Source organism: Neolamprologus brichardi, chromosome 8 (assembly GCF_056152115.1).
Source record: "Neolamprologus brichardi isolate AB-2024 chromosome 8, ASM5615211v1, whole genome shotgun sequence".
In the NCBI taxonomy this organism is placed as follows: Eukaryota; Metazoa; Chordata; class Actinopteri; order Cichliformes; family Cichlidae; genus Neolamprologus; species Neolamprologus brichardi.
In genome coordinates, this window is record NC_142111.1 from 25,200,718 (window position 1) to 25,221,386 (window position 20,669).

A 20,669-nucleotide genomic window follows, 5' to 3' on the forward strand; every position below is an offset into this window, starting at 1 on the left:
TATGCTACTGTGAAGCTGTTGAATGAGTGTGATTAGGCCTGCCAGATAACCTTTCCTCACAGAGGCAGGGACATGTGAGATTGTTTTAATAATGAGACATGTTCGCCTTTAGGTACATCTCCATCCTCTCTCTCTTCTCATCTCCTTTTTTTCACCACTTCCTCCCACTCTGGATCAGGAATGTTTCTTTGTCATATTACATAACATCCTGTTCTTTCTTCAGCACTAAATGCATGATGGGTTGTCAGGCTGTATGTTACAAAAACTGATTCCTAGTTCAATTCAATTCAATTTTATTTATATAGCGCCAAATCACAACAAATGTCGCCTCAAGGCGCTTCATAGATACAGAGAAAAGCCCAACAATCATATGACCCCCTATGAGCAGCACTTTGGCGACAGTGGGAAGGGAAAACTCCCTTTTAACAGGAAGAAACCTCCAGCAGAACCAGGCTCAGGGAGGGGCGGGGCCATCTGCTGTGACCGGTTGGGGTGAGAGAAGAAAAACAGGATAAAGACATGCTGTGGAAGAGAGACAGAGATTAATAACAGATACGATTCAATACAGAGAGGTCTGTTAATACATAGTGAGTGAGAAAGGTGACTGGAAAGGAAAAACTCAATGCATCATGGGAATCCCCGGCAGCCTACATCTATTGCAGCATAACTAAGGGAGGATTCAGGGTCACCTGGTCCAGCCCTAACTATATGCTTTAGCAAAAAGGAAAGTTTTAAGCCTAATCTTAAAAGTAGAGATAGTGTCTGTCTCCTGAATCCAAACTGGAAGCTGGTTCCACAGAAGAGGGGCCTGAAAACTGAAGGCTCTCCCTCCCATTCTACTTTTAAATACTCTAGGAACAACAAGTAGGCCTGCAGAGCGAGAGCGAAGTGCTCTAATAGGGTGATATGGTACTACAAGGTCATTAAGATAAGATGGGGCCTGATTATTTAAGACCTTGTATGTGAGGAGCAGGATTTTGAATTCAATTCTGGATTTAACAGGAAGCCAAAACAGGAGAAATCTGCTCTCTCTTTCTAGTCCCTGTCAGTACTCTTGCTGCAGCAAGTGAATATATATGATGTGCCTCATGTCTGGTTTTTGTCTTTGGCTGGTTGGACCACCCACTTCAAAAACCTGTCGAGAGGAGTGGGAAGAGAGGGAAGTGAGAGGGCGCAAGGGCGTGAGGAAGGGCATACCCATGAGCCTGCAGTGCATCCGGCCTCGGGGCCCCATCTGGAATTAGACACAGCTTCTCCCAGAAGGAAGGGGGATTTTTAGAGATAGGAAAAAACACTTCGAGGAGGGGGGGAGAGCGAAAAGGTCTGTGTGTTTTACAGACAGTAGCGGGGAGGTGAGAGTGCTTAAGCTGTTTGTTATCATCTCATCTAATTAAAAAAGGACACATGTTACCCAGTACAGATAATTTGATTCCTGTCAATAAAGCTGTATGAGACGAGTATGAAGCAAAATCTAAACTGAGCCACAAAAAGAAGCAATAATAATGTAATAATAATAACAGTAAACCTGCTTCCTAAATATCTTAATTTGCTGCATACCAGTCTATTAAAACAGCAGCAGTGTTCGACTCAAACAGCTTTCATAGTGAAAGTCTCAGTTATACAGCTTAAGGTCACTCGACCATGAATAGTTCCTCTGCTTTTCTATTCTTAATGTACAGCTTCAATACCTCAGCGCCCTTTAACCCCTCGATCTGCTTCACATCCACAGCCAACGTCATCAAACCAGTTAATCTAACGAGCGTTTTTGTTTAGACAAGTTTCACACATACACATGGAACATGATCCACAGCAAGGGGATTTTTAGAAACCTAAATAAGTTATAGAGCTAGTCAACTCTAAGTGTAGACTAAGGTCAGTGAGGTCAAAGGTTAAAAGGCAGAGAGAAAAGCAGTGAAACAAATGTCCTTACAAGCGTTGTGTTAATAAAAAAACATCTGGCTGTTTTCTTTTCTTGGTTTTGTGGAGAGGGGACTGCCCCGCAGATGTTCTCTGGCTTTGAGTAGAGAAAGGAAGAGAGCGAGTGATGTCACACATATAGTATGTGAATACCCCCCCATCCCCCCACCTCTACTCCCTCACCCTTCATCCCTCCTCCTCCTCTCACTTGTATTTTTTTCTCTCACACATTTTTCTGGGGGCTCAGTTTCTCCCCTCTCCCCTCATGAGATAACCATAAGTTCAGTCCCACTTGTGAACTGGGAGATACTGCTCCTCCCTCTTCCTCTGTGTCCCCCCCCCCCTTTCTGGTTCTCCCCCCATCCCCAGTAATCCCAGGGACACTCAGTGGTCAAGCTGCAAACCTTTGTCTTCCTTCTTCTCTGTGGAGCAACAGTGAAACTCTCAGTGCAGCGCGATGAAGCCTTTTGCTGCAGCCGCTCTTCCTGCCACTGCCATCATCCTGCTGCCCTCGACCAATGGGAGCCGTGAAGTGGGGCGGGGGGGCACTCAGTGTGTATGTAAGGGGGAAAAAAAGAGGTTGAGATGCTGTAACCCAATTTTGAGGGCATTTGGGATGTCATCTTCACCTGCAGATTTTGGGGAGAGGTAAGCTTGCAGATGATGTTGTAGAGAATTGATTTATTGTTACTAAGAAGGAAACTTTAAAGTAAATATTGGAAACAGACATTTTGCAAAGGAAATCCAAAGATGTTGAGAGGTTTTCTTTATCTTAACAACAAATGCATTTGTTAAGATTTTTCCCCTTTTAGTAGTTTTGATATTTTCATGAGTCAAGCAAAGATGACATTTCTATAAAGCATGATGGAAATCGTGTGCTGCTTTTATCTGTTTCATACGATTGCAGAACCTTTAGGTTTTGGACTCATTGCAGGACATTTGTGCACAATAATGAAAAGTACACGTTTTGCAGCCATAGATTAAACTTTGACTGCAGAACTCACAGAATGGGATGCTTATGGTGTTGTGTAAATGCTGTTGTATGTGTGTGCGCAAGTCTGCAGTGACAGTGCGGAGAGTGAAACCACATGTTGAATGGGAGGGCGAGCAGGGCCGTGTGAAGATTTGGATCTGAAGAGGGGGGTGCAGCGTGCACTAGTGTGTGTGTGTGTGTGTGTGTGTGTGTGTGTGTGTGTGTGTGTGTGTGTGCGCCCACTTTCTTGGGGGACAGACAGGATGAGGCGTGAGATGGAGGTGTTTATGTGAGCATGTGTTTGTGTGGGTGTTGCAGAGGGCCGCAGAAGGTCAGTTTTTTCCAGTGATGGGACACTGCTGCTTTCCAGCTCCCATCTGAGAGATTTTATTCTGACATCCGGTGTGTGTGTGTGTGTGTGTGTGTGTGAGACCAGCTCCCTCCCCTCCTCGTTCATTGCTTCATCGATGTGTGACTACGTTCAGCAGAGGCTTTCACCAGCTCCTAAATGCATTTTTTTGAATTGAATGTTTAGAAACAAGACCTGTGACCTTCTTTATGCAACATTCAAAAGAATATCAACAGCCAAAGTGAGCTAATATTTAAAAAATGTGAATCTGCTCCAGAATGTAATGGCTTTTTCCTTTGACGATGCCACGCCTCTCCACCGAGTTTCATGAAATTCAGCTTTGCAGCTGTTGTGCAAAATTGTTCAGCCCTGACAGAGAAAGAAGCTCTTTTTTTCTATCTTTGGTTGAATGCTGAATCTTGCATCTTTAGTTTGTAGTACAGCATTTATTCTTCACATTTCTCAATAGTGGTTTAGAGCGCAAGTTGATTTTTAGTATAGTTTGTATCATAGATTCTTCACTATGTTTATTCATACAACATTTTTACAAACGTGGGCACAGTTTTTCTTTGTTAACAATTTAAAACAAGTTACCTTACTCATCTCTTGTTTTCAGCTTCTTTCAAGTTCAATTTGATGTTTAACCATGTGGGTGTGACACCAACCTCCCTAATCCACTCACAGATGCATTGATCACTCTGCCTGCTGCTGTTTAGGGCCTGTGAAGCAGAGGGATTGGCTAAATTGATAGTAAATCACGTTAAAAGCCCCCCTTTGTGCCTTAGTGTTTAATAAATATGTTCGCTGTCAATTTTGCATGAAAATTCAATTTAAACAAAACCATTTTTTTTGTGGAGTGAAAGTCAGACAGCGAAGCTCTCGTCTCCAGTCTGTCCTCTGCATGTTTCCAAAACGCGTAAGTCATCAAGCTTATCTCAGAAGAGGATTGAGATACATGTAATCTTAGAGCTAATAATCTCTGGACATTCCAGACTGGCTTTGTTTACACCGCGACTCTCCAACAGTTTTACAAACAGCTCACAGAAACGCAGAACCGAGCCAGGACAGCTTGTTTCAGTTTATCTCAGCTCTGCGTCAGCGCTTGTGCCAAAATATCATCAACTTTCTACATAACCATACATCAGTGCCACAATAATCAGGGTTAGTGCAAACAAAAACAACAAAAATCTCTGTTTTCTGTTGTTGAGGATCAGTGATGATAACTGAGGGTCGCCCTGGCCCCTCCCCTCTCACAGGCCTACAGCAGCCTGATTGAACTGTATGATGCAATCCAGCATGGAAGAGTTTGTAGTGTAAAGCTGCAAAGTTAAAGGTGCGAAAGTTTTGAGCTTTATATGAAGGAGAAGGAGGCCAAGGTTCCCAGGGGTACAGGGAAGAATCGGGAAAAGTGTCTTCTCTTGCTCCGCTCCACACGAACAGAACAATGCACTTGGAAAGGTCCTTTCCTCACACACGCCACTCTCACTGCGGCACTCACGAACAGGCTTCGGTGTCCAAACTTCCAAACCGAGCACGAAGAATCTGTATACAGAGATCAACACGGAAAACGTTCACGAAGAGAGCTCAAAACTGGCTTAGGCTAAAGCAGCACTGACGAGCGTTAATCAATAGTCCAGCGGCGAGGTGCTCTCAGTCACTGCCTTAAGTAGCGAGAGCAAACAAGGGCTGTATCCCAATTCAGGGTCTGCAGCCTTAAAGGCCGCATTTTAAGGCCGATTACGTCACAGCGACGCGACGAAGGCTGTCCCAGTTCAAAGGCTGCTCGAAATGCGGCCCTCAAATGCGTCCTTCATTTCCCTGAATTTCAAGGATGTGGCGGTGTAGACTTCGTGGCCCAACATATCCCAGAATGCACAGCGGTGGGTGTGGATAAAAGAAAAAAAAACGGCGGATGAGGGGCGCCCGAAGAGTAACTTAGTAAACTAAGTACTGAATATTATGTCACTTATTTATGTGCAAATGTTTAATAACGAAGAACATTAAAACATTCCTGTTGGCCACATGTCGGCAAAGTCATGTGACATTAGTGACGTTTGTACTAACTTGGTTTTAAAGCCTTTACTTTAAAATATACGCCGTTCAATAGCTGAGCTTAATCAGAGAATGATCAAAGCTCATGTAGAAACAAACAAACAAATGAACAAAAGATTTTCTCCTTCATTTCTGTCAAACAAAGCTGTATGAAACATTTCCAGCTGTTAGTATCATGGTTGCTAGGCAACCTGGGCAGCGCAACGGAGGCTAGACCGTCCCATTTCACAAGCCTCGCACTTCCGGCCTTAGCGGTCTTTAAGTACGCGGCCCTTGAGGACCGTTGAGGCTGCGTACTTTAAGGCTGCAGACCCTGAATTGGGATACAGCCAAGGTGAGGAGCCACAGGTGATTGCTCGCAGGTGGTGAAGGCCAGGGGCGGGAGCCCACAATGAGCTCCGCCCAGGCAGCAAGTAGAGAGAGAGACAAAAGCAACACACATGTAGCCACACAGGGCCAGCCGGGCAGGCACGGGGACCATGACACCAACATTCTTCCTGAAATGGTTAGGCACAAGGAATGGGCTGATAATGACTGAAAAGTTTAAATCATGAATCATTAGTGAGGTGATGCTGCGTCATTTCTTGACAGCAGCTGTGTTGGTTCAGATTAAGGTTCAGTCTGCTGCGACGACTACAACGGTAATGTTTCTTGTTGCACTCATGGGCTGTAATAATAGTTTGACAACACACGGTCTGATGGGTACAGGTGTGAGGTCGTTTCAGTAGGTTCCCATAATGTTATAAAAATGGTGGTTAATTGAACTCAGGTTGAATAATGAAGTTGAGAAAACACTGACATCACTGTAATATAAATGCACAGGGCCAAAAGCTGCAGTGTTTTCATTGGTTTGCTTTGATTTAACATGCATTAACACACAGCAAGTTTCCATCATGAATATTTGCCTCAAATTACAAAACGGGGGAAGTCTCTGGAGAATTTTCACTTCTAATGTGCGAGTTGCATTTTAAGGAGCTGACTGAACTCTCAAATTAAATGCTGTTTAAGTTTTAAGTTACATAATTATTGAAATTTTACTCCACACTGTTTTACAGATTTGAATTTTAATTGTTTTCATGTGGGAGCAGACTCTTCATTAGCTTGACCTTTGACCTTTTGTGCATGTTTGCCGGCGTGTTGCAGGAATTCAAGAATGTGGACGGGGAGGAGTACCATGCAGACATGTCCACCTTGGCCTCGCCGGCCTCCCAGGGTAGTCCTGACGTCTACATCCTGCCGCTCACTGAGGTGTCCCTGCCGGTCGCCAAGCAACCAGCTCGATCAGGTGAGTTCAGTTCAGTTTAGCAGCCAATCGGCTGGACCAAAATTTCCCTGCAATTCACCTAATGCAAGGGTATCAAACATAAGACCAGGGAGCCAGAATCGGCCTGGCAAAGACTCCATCCGACTGGATGGGATTGGAAAATTGGAAAATATTTCAGTCTGGTTGGTCAAAGTGGGCTGTATATGTCCTAGGATGTAAAAACAGACTGCCATCTTTAAACTACAGCATGTTTAATGCTCGATAACGGAGGTAAATTAAGCTAAATAGTTAAAATAACTTCTCTGGATTCAAAAAAGATCAATTTTTATCTTTATTTTACTTTTAGTAAATCTAGCGTTGATTCCATTTCTGAACTGAAATAAAACATGTTAATGTTTGTTTGCATGCTGATTACTCAGCTGTGTTTTTTCATTACAACACACTCGTTTCCAAGCAATAACTCCAACAAACATTAAGAAGCACAGTTCAGAACAGACGCCTCTGTTTGTGCATCAGCAGCTGGCTGTTGTGGTTGAAGGCGACTGCAATCAGGACGCTGCTACAACTAATTTCTCTGCTGCTGCTTACTTCATGCCTCAAATCAAAAGGGTGGATGTGGCGTGTGGTGCCATGGCATTACTAATACAAAGAGGAACGTCTTTTCCTACAAATCCCTCTGTGCAGATCAAAGCTCCAGCAACACTTGCAGTTTAAAGAACAGTTTTGTTACTTGACCTTTTGGATTTTTTACTTTTAAATTTTGTTTCCACGGGATGTAACGAGGACGAGGAGTTTTTAAAGTTAACACTGTATGTTAACTTCCTTTGTTTTCTATGTTTGAATCCAGTTTACAGTTGTCACATTTTATCTGTGGTATGTATTTCAGAGTGAACTACCTCTACAAATAAAGGTTATTTTTTTTAGCAAAATTAAAATTAAGCAGTTTATCGTCACTGTCATGTAATATTTTTTCTTAATATACACTTTTTAAAGTGTATTTTTATTTTTCGCTTATATGTTTACTTTTAAGTGTCCACCATAGTGGATGTTTGAGAAAAAACTTGAAACGTCACCTCAAATTTACAGCGTTCCAGTTTGAGTACCAAACATACAGAGACAGTCACACGCCTTAGATCACATGACCACATGCCCTGTTGGTGCTGCATTAGTGGATAAATATACTAAATGTAGGCGGTTGGGTGATTTAAAAATGCCCACAGAGTTGAGCAGATATGATTTGCTATTTAAAATTGTTCCTATGAAGACTTTATTTTCTGCTCATAGGTGTTCTATTTAAAGTGCTGACTGAATCAAAACAAGTTTGATCAGGTAATAAAACCGGTCATTAACCACGCTCTTCTCCCTGCACATTAGAAGTTGTGCTCATTTCTATTCTCAAGCCCCCTCTCACTTTCAACCCATCTCATCATATTGAATAAAATATATTGAATATTGCTGGGAAAAAAGAATTTGTTTACCTATCAATGTTATATTTTGGGCTCCATATGACCCCATTTATTCTGGGCTCTTCTTTTATACCACCAGCTATAAAAAACAAAAAAAATATATATATATATATATATATATAAAAACACAAAAAAGGTCCCAGTGGAGTGGAGTTCTTCAGCTTTTAGAGATGCCTTTCAGTTCTTCCAGTAAACAAACAGTAACGTCATATTTTCCAAGGAAGCACGAGTACTCCAAACACAGACACGGGCAGGAACTTTGAATTAAACTGAAGTGAAGTCAGAGCAGAGGGGCTTTACTCGGACACTCTCTCTAGTGGCCAGTAAGGAGGCAGTTGGAGAATAGGTGTGACTGTGTAGAAGTCAATAAGAAAACAACCCAGCTAAACACCTTCCTGATGAGTTCATGGTTTCAGCTCCACCATTTTAAATCATGGTCCCCATTACTGTCAAAAAGGACAATAAAGCGGGCCATGATTTAGGGCGGGCCTACTATTAGTTCAGTCAGATGCACGGTGATGACGGCCAAAAAGGCTTCAAAATGTGAGCCAGCAAACCAGCGAGTGACAGCAGGGAGACAGTCGAACTATCATGTATACTCCCGATGGTTAAAAAACCATACAGGGATCTGTAAAGGTGTAAAAAAAATCCTTTTTCAGGATTTTCTTCACCGGCTCGGCACTGGACAAAAAGGAGGTCAAGAGGGAGGTCAAGAGGGCCATAAAAGCTGCTAAACTGGAGTATAAAAACACACTTGAAAAAGAATTCACCACAGGGGACCTCCACTCAGCCTGGCAGGGCCTCAAAACCTCTGTGAATACTGCGGTCACCACCCCCAGAAACATCCAGGTGGAGGGCAGCAACCCCTCCTCCCTCCCTGATGACCTCAACGCTTTCTACACCAGGTTTGAGACGGACAACATGTCACTCAAACCTGGCAGCTCTGCACTCAGCTTCAGGACTGAGGACGTGGTGAGAGCCCTCAGGAGGACCAGGGAGAGGAGCTCACCCGGCCCTGACAACATCAGCAGTCGAGCTCTGAGGCCCTTTGCAGGGCAACTAGGAAGTGTGTTCGGACTCTATTTCAACACTCAGTCGACAGTCACACCGTCCCCCAGCTGTGGAAACACTCCAGTCATCCTCATCCCCAAAAGAAACAACCCAAAGTCTCTGAATGATCTTCGTCCTGTGGCCCTCACCTCCCTGGTGATGAAGGCCATGGAGAAGATCATAAAACAGCACATTGAGCAACTGACCCCCTGATGGACCTACTCCAGTTTACTTACCGTGCACGCAGAGGTGTCGATGACGCAAAAATCTTCATCTTGGACTCCATCCACAAACATCTGGAGCTCCCTGACTCCTCCGCCAGACTTCTGTTTGCTGGTTTCTCATCAGCGTTCAACACTCTGCAGCCTCATATTCTGGCCACTAAACTTTCCACCCGATTTCACCTGATGATCAGCCTGTGGATATTGGACTTTTTGACCAACAGGACTCAGAAAGTTCGGGTCAACGACTCTCTCTCCGGTCTCCGTTCCACCTCCACTGGCTCCCCCCAGGGCTGTGTGCTCTCCTCCCTGCTCTTCATCCTCTACACCGATGACTGCAGATCCACACAGCCCGACTGTCACCTGACGACACAGTTCTCCTGTCACTGCTGTCAGACCCTCACAGCACCACGGGCCCACTCTGCAGAAGTCTGTAGAGTGGTGTGACAGCTCAAACTTGAACTGAACGTTAGCAAAACCAAAGAGATGGTGGTGACCTTCTCCAGTAGGCAGAGGGATCTGGCTGCTTCAGTCACCATCCACGGGAAGCCAGTGGAGGTAGCTGAGGAGCACAAATACCTGGGAACCATCTTTGACAACCTCCTGAAATTCTCTGCCAACACAGAGAGATTCTCAGGAGGTGCCACCAACAACTATACCTCCTTAGGAAACTCAACTCCTTTGGAGTCTGCACACTCATCATGATGACTTTTTACTACGCCTTCCATGACCTTCTCCATCAGCTGCTGGTTCCACTCCCTCAGCCTTCATACAGGAACAGACTGCAGCACACGGCATCAGCGTGCTCTAAAATCATCGGCCTGCCCGTCAGGTTTTCAGCCCTTAGACAGGCAGCCAAAATCATCAACGACCCCTCTCACATTCTTCACCCCACATTTCAATGGCTCCCCTCTGGGCGACGCCTCCGATGCATTTCCTGCAGGACTGAGAGGAGGAGGAGCTCCACCTTTGTCTCCTCAGCCACTCTGCTTTTTAACTCCAGCCGATAAGAACATTTCCCATAAACATAAACTACACTCTTCTTATACTACCAACACTTTATCCACTTTTAGTCACTTACAGTTATTTATTCACCTTTCAGTCACTTTGTTGTTTGTTAATTGCCCCTTGGGGATAAATAAAGTCTTCTGATTCTGATTCTGACTCTGAAAAAGGTGAAGAAGTTAAACAGGCTCCTCCCATTTTCCTTTGCTGTTTTCTCACAGAGTAAATCTCAGAAATGCACTGATCAACTTTAAAGTGATTTAATTTTTCTCTGCTGTTGGAAGGCATGATGTGAAATGAACCAGAGTCCTAATTTCACTTGTGACAATTTTTAATCACTGGTTAGTCATTCATGCGTGCAGTCATTTACAAACTGATGCAAACCTTTCAGGAGTTTAGTAAAAGTACCAGAACTTGACACATTCAAGTGCATATCAAGGGTGTGAGAGTAACATAAGATGGAGGAGACTAGTGTGTCTGGCATTCGTCAGCGTTTGTCCCTGGAGTGAACACCACCCTCACGCTGGCCTCGGTCAGCTGGATCTCCACCTATCCCACAATCCCTCGCTGCAGGTCCCTACAGAACGAACTCTGTGCTCTTTAGCTTTCACTCTCTCCCACAAACATCTGCCTGTTGCATAATAACGTCCAGGCGGCCAGCCTACACTGCTGTTTGCTGGTATGTGAGGCATGCAAGAGCACAAAACCCCAGTGAGAAGTCTCCCCTCTCACTCTGATGCTTTCTTTCTCCTTGTTGCTCGTATGTGACAATGGTCCTTGTTGTGTGTTAATGGGCTGATGCTGCCTGATAAACTTGTGGCGCTGGAGTGTGGTGAGACTTTGTGGATCGAGCCCACGCAAACGCGGGTCTGCAACAAAGCACGAATACACAGAAATGTAAATGTTTGCTCGGTTTCACGTCTGAATGTAGTCGAATAAAAAAATCAAACCCTGAAGGGTAATTTTATTTTAATAAGAAAGAATTCTGCTTCTTATTCTTTATGATGCCGACACAATATAACTTTAATGACAGATGGATGCAACCCGGGTCTGAAAAGTCAGGTCAATTTTTACTTAGAGAAAAAAATAGATGGCAGCGTAGTGTCGCCTGTGGTTTTGTTCCACTTCACTGCCTCCGCTCAGCTACACAAAGTGGTCACACACCTAAACGTAGGCCTTGCTGGCATGCCAGGGGGTAGGTTCTGAAAGCTGTTTACCCACAGCACGGTTGATATGGGGGAGGAAAGGGTCTGCAGACAAAACTGTGTTTTACTACCAGGCTGTAAACCTGCTTTTAAATGCTGTAATGCGTTTTATCACAGGAGTCCGTGGAGAGTGACTCAAACAGCCACTGAAGGAGCTGCAGTTTTTGGCACTTCTTTGTTGGCAGACTTTTTCAGCCCCCAGAGGTTATCGCTTGGACTGTAGAAACCTGAAGTGCGGGAAAGGACTTCAGCAAACACTTTCCTCAAGAGTTTTTATGTTAATCACTCATTTCAAGGTTTTCTGAGTTCAACAAGATGTGCTTTTTGTAAATTGTGGTCCCCGTTAGCCGTGCGATTGACAAGTTGTTATGGTCTGATCATGCAGTGTCGCTCTTTTGTCAAGTAGATCCTGGTCAAAGACGTTCCTGATCACAGTTTCCAACATCTTTTATATACAGTCTATGATCTAGACAGGCAGATTTGGTGTCATGGCATCAAAAGCAAAACTTTGGCAATTAAAACCAAATTAATTTGTATACAACGTTGTGCACGTTGGAAAACATTCTCTTACAGAAACTGATCCTTTAAAGCAGGCGTTTTTTCTTCTGTAAATAATAGGAGCCATATGGTTTGTATTGTAGTGGCAGTCAGGGATTGATTACTGCACCTTGAGGACTGCCTCACCCAGTGACATCATTTGGGGGATTTTTTTTAAAAATCTCGCTCCATTTCATGTTTCTCACGTTTCTCATAATTTTAGTTTTCAGTTATTTGCTGCCATTTCATCAAGAGCAGGTCTCATTTTACTCTAACGTCTCTACTTCAACTGTATGTCTTCCTACAAATGCAGTTTAGAAGGCTTTTTCATGAGGATAAAATATTTAAATTAATAGAGGAAGAAAGAAAGAGAGAAGAAGAACGCTTAATTACAAAAACAAAGAAAAAGCATGAAAAAACTACAAAGGAAGAGCAGCAACTGCCACAAAATGACTGAGGAAGTGAATGAAGGGGCTCCTGACGTTACTTTCAACACCGTGCTGGTGTGAGTCTCAGATTTCTAATGTCTGATTACTCCTGAGGGCTGACGCAGGAGGATTTCAGCCAATATTCCCATCTCTTCTGTCCCTCTGCAGCGCTGTGGGGCTGTGCTTGGACTGTGTGAATAACTGGAGTTCCTAATGAGACACCGGTATTGCGAGAGCTTGGCTCAGACCAGAGCCCAGTTTCAAGGACCCGCCCTGATGCAGCTGTTGTGCACTGCAGGCTGCACTGTAACGGCTAATGGAGCTCACACCCACTCATATCACACATGAGAACAACTACACACACACATAAAAACACAATGAGGAATTGAAGCAGAAAAAAAGGGGACATGTTCCACTCATTTCCTGCTTCTTTTATCGCTGGCCTCGCCATAGTCACATGATTCACAGCTCAAAATGATCCTTATTTATCTCATGCTTATAGAACAGTCTCGCTGCTCTGTCATCTGTAGCCAAACAAAAAGGATGGTTAAACATCATAATTGGCTTTAAATGATTATCCAAGGACAGCCCTACAGCTCAGTACCTGCAGAGAGTGAACCATGATGCACTGGACTGTTAGAGGATAATGGGAATTCCATTTGGCCATGATTGATTTTGCCAACGTGCATCTCGCTAAAGGCTTCCCGGCTGCTGGGCTTTTTGAGCCTGATGCATTCTTATCAACATGCTCAGCATCTTAGAAAGGGCCGGTCAGTGCTGCCAAATGAAATTAACTTATAAATAGGATCTCAGAACTTAGCTCAGTAATGTGGAGGTTTCTTCATTTCAAGCACTCAGTGAGAATATTTTTCTGTTCTTATTCTGATTGTGTTTGGACACAGGACCAAACACAATCATGCTTACATTGACATGCATAGGGCTACCTTTGTGAGAGTTTTGGATCAATTGACTGATTAAAATGTCATGAAATGTACAACTTTTAGGCTTAGGGTTAAGATTAGAATTAGGTTAGGGTTAGAAATGTAGTCGTGATGGTTAAATTAGGGGCTGAAAGGCCTGGGAATAAATTAATTCATAAAGAATGCATGGATGCATGAACAGAGAGATCTCAAAGTATTAGTAGAATAATACAAAGACAACCAAACATATGCTGCTACAGCTTCTTTTGCATTGTTGTGAGTGAGTAAACATTTACACGTTAAGGAAAAATTATTTTACATCCATCCTCATTCAGTATACAGTGGGGCAAAAAAGTATTTAGTCAGCCACCGATTGTGCAAGTTCCCCCACTTAAAATGATGACAGAGGTCAGTAATTTGCACCAGAGGTACACTTCAACTGTGAGAGACAGAATGTGAAAAAAAAATCCATGAATTCACATGGTAGGATTTGTAAAGAATTTATTCGTAAATCAGGGTGGAAAATAAGTATTTGGTCACCTCAAACAAGGAAAATCCCTGGCTCTCACAGACCTGTAATGTCTTCTGTAAGAAGCTTTTCTGTCCCCCACTCGTTACCTGTATGAATGGCACCTGTTTGACCTCATCATCTGTATAAAAGACACCTGTCCACAGCCTCAACCAGTCAGACTCCAAACTCCGCCATGGCCAAGACCAAAGAGCTTTCGAAGGACACCAGGAAAAGAATTGTAGACCTGCACCACACTGGGAAGAGTGAATCTACAATAGGCAAGCAGCTTGGTGTGAAAAAATCAACTGTGGGAGCAATCATCAGAAAATGGAAGACATACAAGACCACTGATAATCTCCCTCGATCTGGGGCTCCACGCAAGATCTCATCCCGTGGGGTCAAAATGATCATGAGAACGGTGAGCAAAGATCCCAGAACCACACGGGGGGACCTGGTGAATGACCTGCAGAGAGCTGGGACCAAAGTAACAAAGGTCACCATCAGTAACACACTACAACGGCAGGGAATCAAATCCCGCAGTGCCAGACGTGTTCCGCTGCTGAAGCCAGTGCATGTCCAGGCCCGTCTGAAGTTTGCCAGAGAGCACATGGATGATACAGCAGAGGATTGGGAGAATGTCATGTGGTCAGATGAAACCAAAGTAGAACTTTTTGGTATAAACTCAACTCGTCGTGTTTGGAGGAAGAAGAATACTGAGTTGCATCCCAAGAACACCATACCTACTGTGAAGCATGGGGGTGGAAACATCATGCTATGGGGCTGTTTTTCTGCCAAGGGGACAGGACGACTGATCCGTGTTAAGGACAGAATGAATGGGGCCAAGTATCGTGAGATTTTGAGCCAAAACCTCCTTCCATCAGTGAGAACTTTGAAGACGAAACGAGGCTGGGTCTTCCAACATGACAATGATCCAAAACACACCGCCCGGGCAACAAAGGAGTGGCTCCGTAAGAAGCATTTGAAAGTTCTGGAGTGGCCTAGCCAGTCTCCAGACCTCAACCCCATAGAAAATCTGTGGCGGGAGTTGAAAGTCCGTGTTGCTCGGCGACAGCCCCAAAACATCACTGCTCTTGAGAAGATCTGCATGGAGGAATGGGCCAAAATACCAGCTACTGTGTGTGCAAACCTGGTAAAGACCTATAGTAAACGTTTGACCTCTGTTATTGCCAACAAAGGTTATGTTACAAAGTATTGAGTTGTATTTTTGTTATTGACCAAATACTTATTTTCCACCCTGATTTACGAATAAATTCTTTACAGATCCTACCATGTGAATTCATGGATTTTTTTTTCACATTCTGTCTCTCACAGTTGAAGTGTACCTCTGGTGCAAATTACTGACCTCTGTCATCATTTTAAGTGGGGGAACTTGCACAATCGGTGGCTGACTAAATACTTTTTTGCCCCACTGTATATACTCCTCTCTCTCTCTCTCTCTCTCTCTCTCTCTCTCTCTCTCTCTCTCTCTCTCTATATATATATATATATATATATAGATATATAGATATATATATATAGATATATAGATATAGATATATAGATATATATATAGATATATAGATATAGATATATATAGATATATATAGATAGATAGATATAGATATATAGATATAGATATATATAGATATCTATATAGATCTATATAGATATAGATATATATAGATATCTATATAGATCTATATAGATATCTATATATAGAGATAGATCTAGACAGATATAGATATAGACAGATATAGATAGATATATATAGATATAGATAGATAGATATATGCATGCATCTACCCCACTATACCTTACAAATGTCATTGCAGCGTGCACACAAACCAAACGTGGTGCCAGAGACATGAAAGTTAACAAATGCTTAATATAGTCTTTAAGAGTTTCTTTTCTCTCATTGTTCCGTCAGAATTATGAATATTTGTGGTAAACATGAGGGTGTAGGTGGAACTCATTGCATGCCACAGTTATCACCAAAGCTCAGTTCATTCTTATGTCATGGAGCTCACAGATAATGGCTCCAGTGTTGCTGACTGGTCCTAACTGGTGCCATGCTGCCCTAAGCAAAAAGACAATAGTGGCTATTCTGTTACGGCCCAGCAAGAGTGTACGTGGGTGTAAGGAATGACCAGTCAGGGGAAGGGGACAGGGGTGCCCAATATGGCCTCCACACAGTGACTGGACTGTGTCGCAGTCTGGAGGGGGGAAGATAGCGCCACAAAGATCTGTCTGTCTGCCTCTACGCCCAGAATCCAAGTTCCATCGTGGGAGACACAGAGTGAAAGAAAGAGATAGATGGTGAGGGGAGAGAGGAGGGGATGCTACCCTCAGTCTGTTTCATTCGGTGGAGCTGGGACAGGATGGGGCGGTTGGGCATGTTTGGCAAGCAGGAAGGACGCGGGTCATCAGGGGATGCTGAGAGCGATGCACCGGCGAGCTGGAGGACCGCCACACAGATCGGTGACAGGGACGGCTCAGTAGAGAATAACACTTAGGGGCAGAGTTTGCTTTGTCTGGGCAACAATGGGCAGCATCCACTGGCATGTGCGGATGTTTAGCTTTAGAGGCGGTTAACAGCAATCGACTGAACAGAGGATGGACCCTTCAGTGGCTCCTTAACAACCTGGATCTGGTGCGTTGCGTCATATCATTTCTTCATGTCGTACATATTAGTCTTTTGGTATATGTTTCAGGTTTAAGTCCAGTCATTATAATAGAAAGTAGTAAAACCAGGAAATCTTTTATTATTAAAGAATAATCCATTTCATCTGTATTATGATGAAACAGGCAGAGAGAATAAAAAAAGATCAAGAAATGTGATCGTGATAAGATAAAAGATCTTCTTTTGTTCTTTGGGAAATTGTCCCAGGCTCAGAGGAGCTCTCTCATAGACGTTTTAGAGAAGTTAATAAACTTATGATGAACTAATAAAACAATAAAATGCATTAAAGTGGGCTAAACTATTAAAAAAAGAAAAAACAGGAACCCCAGCAAATGCAGATGTTTTTTTGAACTTGCAGATGTTAAGAAATGTTTAAATTAAGAACATTTTATTGAGTGCTTCCAGGTGTAAGACGTCTTTCAGAAGCTTTTAAATACTACTTTAATTAAATATTAATATTTTTTAAGTTGAAAACCTTTTTAAAAAGGCATTCAAGTGTAAGACGTGCACTCTTCTGCTGACTATTTATAATTGTTTAATGAACACTTAAACTTTTTTCGGCATTTGGTTTCCCTCCATTTTCATGTAGTCGATAAGCACTCCTTATGTCCGAGCCCCGTTTGAGTGGTGAAATCCATCAGTGCCATCGTGATTGTGTTGCGTGATAATGGAACATTAAATGTTTACATTGCATTACATACTAATGATAATGTGCTTTTGATCCAACATATCTGTGTACTGTCCAGTGAAGAAGAACAGATTGTATTTTTGGAAATGATTTGTGTTTAGTGGATTTTACTTTACTGGCTGACAAATGCATATAACATTAAGATGATTAGTTTTAGTATGTTTAGTGTGTTAAAATTATGTAAACTGCACACATGGAATATGCATGTGCAGTTGAAATGGGGGCGACTGGGACCAGTTACACATTTTTGACCACTGAAACTTTACAGGTGGATTCATTTTACATATCCGTGACAATCTTGTTTTTTAAATTAAAGAACTTAAATGTTACCACTGACACCAACTTTCCACAAGGACAGCTGCAATTCATTACTTGTACTTTCATTTTTCCTCAACGAGCTCGGTTTGAATAGTTTAAATCGTTGACGATAACGCAAAGAAATTTGTAGAAAATGGACAAAAACGTGCAAAATGTTTAGTGCTGTGAGTGACCATGACTTCAGTTCAAAGGCTTTTGATTGACACTCACTAATCTGTCACATCTTTTCTCTTTTTCTCTGTCTTATTCAGTCCAACTCCTGAAATCGACAGATCTCAGCCGCCACAGTCTTCTCTACCTGAAAGAGATTGGGAATGGCTGGTTCGGGAAGGTAAGCCCACTTCTGAAACCTCAATCTTCATAAAAACCTGCTGGTAATTTCAAATCTGTCGCTCCCTGCCGGGTAGATGAAACGCAGCATCGTTGAGGCTCACATCGTGGCTGTTAGTCTTTGCTGTGATCCCGGCTCCTGCTCGGAGCGGGAGTCGGTTAAAAATGTCCGACACGCTGCGTTACCTGAAACGTCTGAGCGTGTCAGCCCGATCCTCTCGCCTTTGATGTCAGCTTGTTCCCAAAGTGATAGACGTAGCCCTTGAGAACAAATTTTACGCTGCTAAATTTTCAAAGTAATAGCCCTCCTTGCAGCCTAAACCTTCTGCTGTGTTAACATGTTTTTACACCCAGATAACATGTTGTTGTCATTCTCTCTCGTTTCCCCCCTTCTGCTTCTTTGTCTGCTTCTCCTCCTTTTCTTATTCATACTGTTCACTCGTGAATATTCATCCACCCTCCTCATCCTTGTGCACCATCACTGGGTATGTCCATCTGTTTGTGCGTATTATCTGCACTGCTGAACTCCCGCATGACTGCTTCATCTCGTTTTGTCTGTCTTTGTGTAATGGTACTCCCATTTCACGTTTAATGCGTTTGCTTATGTGAACGTGGCCACCCGTCTGTGTGCCTTCCCCTGTATGCATCTGTCTCTACTTGTTTCAGGTTCTTCTGGGGGAGGTGAACGCAGGCCTGAACACCACCCAAGTGGTGGTCAAGGAACTCAAAGCCAGTGCCAGCGTACAGGAGCAGATGCACTTCCTGGAAGAAGCACAGCCTTACCGGTACACCTTTACCTCCTTCACATGTGTCTGTAGTTTATTCTTACGTGGACAATTTAAGCAGTACATGTAAAATCTACAGTCTAAAAGTACTGATTGAAAGGGCAGAAGTAGCGCTTACATATGTCCAGTCTACTTTTTAATAAAGTCTCCTTAACTGAAGCTGGATCAGGTAAACCTGAGCCACCCCTGAGCATCTCTCATGTCTTTGTCATTTTTGTGTCCTCTGTCCTGACGTTTTAGTCCATTTTTGTTTGTCGTTTGCTCCTGGTTTCTCTCAATTCTTTCTTGTCACCCTTCCGGGTGTTTGAGGCAGACATCTGCAAATGTTTTATGTTTGAGATAAACTTATAAAATACTGACAGGCCAGCTTCATCATGTATAGCATCATGCTTTTGTTTTCCAATCACAATCAGTCAAATATTTGAGTTAAAACTAAGAATGCATGTCTTTAAATATACTTAATAAATACTGTAATATATAAATATTCATCCTAATAATTAATCCTTTATTTATCCCTGCAGAGGGATTCAGGCATTATCTGGGCAAATTATACTTTATACTTCCTTAGGAATACAAATGCAATGTAAAGCCAATACAATAACTCTGTCATAAACTCTTCTTTTAAAAATCGTATACTTTTTCCATTTTTGGTGGAAAACAAAAATCAGACGGAGGTCACGGTGTTTATATTCTAACGTGTTGCTGTTATTTTGCCCCTTTGTCGTTAACATAGATTAACCCTTTAAAACCTGTCGGAGCGGGCACGCTCTGTTTTGTGTAACTATTTTTAAATCCCGGTAGCTCTGCAACCACGTAAGCTAGCGCAATAATTTTTTTTGCATATGAAACCGGAGGAGTTGTACTTACATCTTATGCCATCAGCTTGTCCTCGGTCACAGTTTCCTTCCACATATAGCTTTGCAAAAACTGCATAAAAAGCACTTGCAGCAACAAAAACATAATATTCCAGAAACACGCTTTGCCGATCCGATCAGCTGTTCATAACACTTCCTACTAGAATAGACGTCAGAGCGAACTTTCGCATGTCCACCATGACCTGCCCGAAACCGGAAGTGACGTCATTTTCGCGGAAATGTAGTTTTTTACCGTCAGGGCCTCATGAGCCTATACTGGTGTTTTTAAAAGTTATCTTTGACTTTATGACTTTCTGTGTGGTTTCTGGGATGCTTAGGACTCATATTGCACTGCTGGAAATAGTTTATTTTGATGCATATGCTGCTTTTTTGCAAATTTGCATTATAATTTTTATTTTCGTTTTTCCTGCAGTGTATAAAAATTGGTGTATTTCAAAAATAAAACTATGAGGACACTCAAAATAAATTTCCTGTGGTGGGAAACTATTTTGTGCAACTTTTTTGTATTTACAGTTTTGAGGGATAAGCCTCTTAAATTTCTCTAACTAGAAATATATGTTTAAAAAACAAAAAGGATTTTCAATTTTTTTGTAGTTTATTGAACTTTTTTTGCAATTTATGTAATTACTATGCACTTAATGCAGACATTATTAAAATCTGGGCTGTAATGGTTGTATTGATGTATATCAACTTGAAATGCTCCCAAAAATGGCTCCACAGCATGTAAACATATAATATAAGCTCTGGCGGACTTGGTTCTATAGCAGGTCTTAAAGGGTTAAAATCTTCTCACCGGCAATAACAGTAACACATACAAGCTTGTAAAAGTATAATAATGACAGACCTCTCGGTGGATTGCATTAAAGTTGTTAAAGGTGATCGGTGCATAGAGAGTATAATAAGAATAATACGTTAGAATAAATGAACGCCTGGTACATGTGCAAGAATAAAATGCAGATCAAGGTTAAAATCGAATCAGAGTAAAAGAAAAAACACTTTAAATGTACTTTAAGGTTAAATAGAAAAATAAAAGCAGAGTATGAAGAATGAAAAATAAATGATATTACTACAAAACAGTACTTATTAAGATGGATG

General features: G+C 42.4%; 1 protein-coding gene across 3 annotated transcripts in view; it reads left to right on the forward strand.

The window, feature by feature from the left end:
- lmtkb (lemur tail kinase 1 b) overlaps window positions 1-20,669 on the forward strand; it is a 79,218-nt gene that overhangs the window by 46,213 nt on the left and 12,336 nt on the right. For 2 of the 3 annotated variants that reach the window (XM_087844949.1, XM_087844947.1), the window contains exons 3-5: window positions 6,435-6,576; window positions 17,836-17,915; window positions 18,581-18,699. In XM_087844949.1, coding sequence (XP_087701075.1) covers window positions 6,435-6,576; window positions 17,836-17,915; window positions 18,581-18,699 — 341 coding nt within the window. Of the gene's footprint in view, window positions 1-2,322; window positions 2,566-6,434; window positions 6,577-17,835; window positions 17,916-18,580; window positions 18,700-20,669 lie in introns of those variants that run through there. The other variant, XM_087844948.1, reaches the window with a different exon arrangement.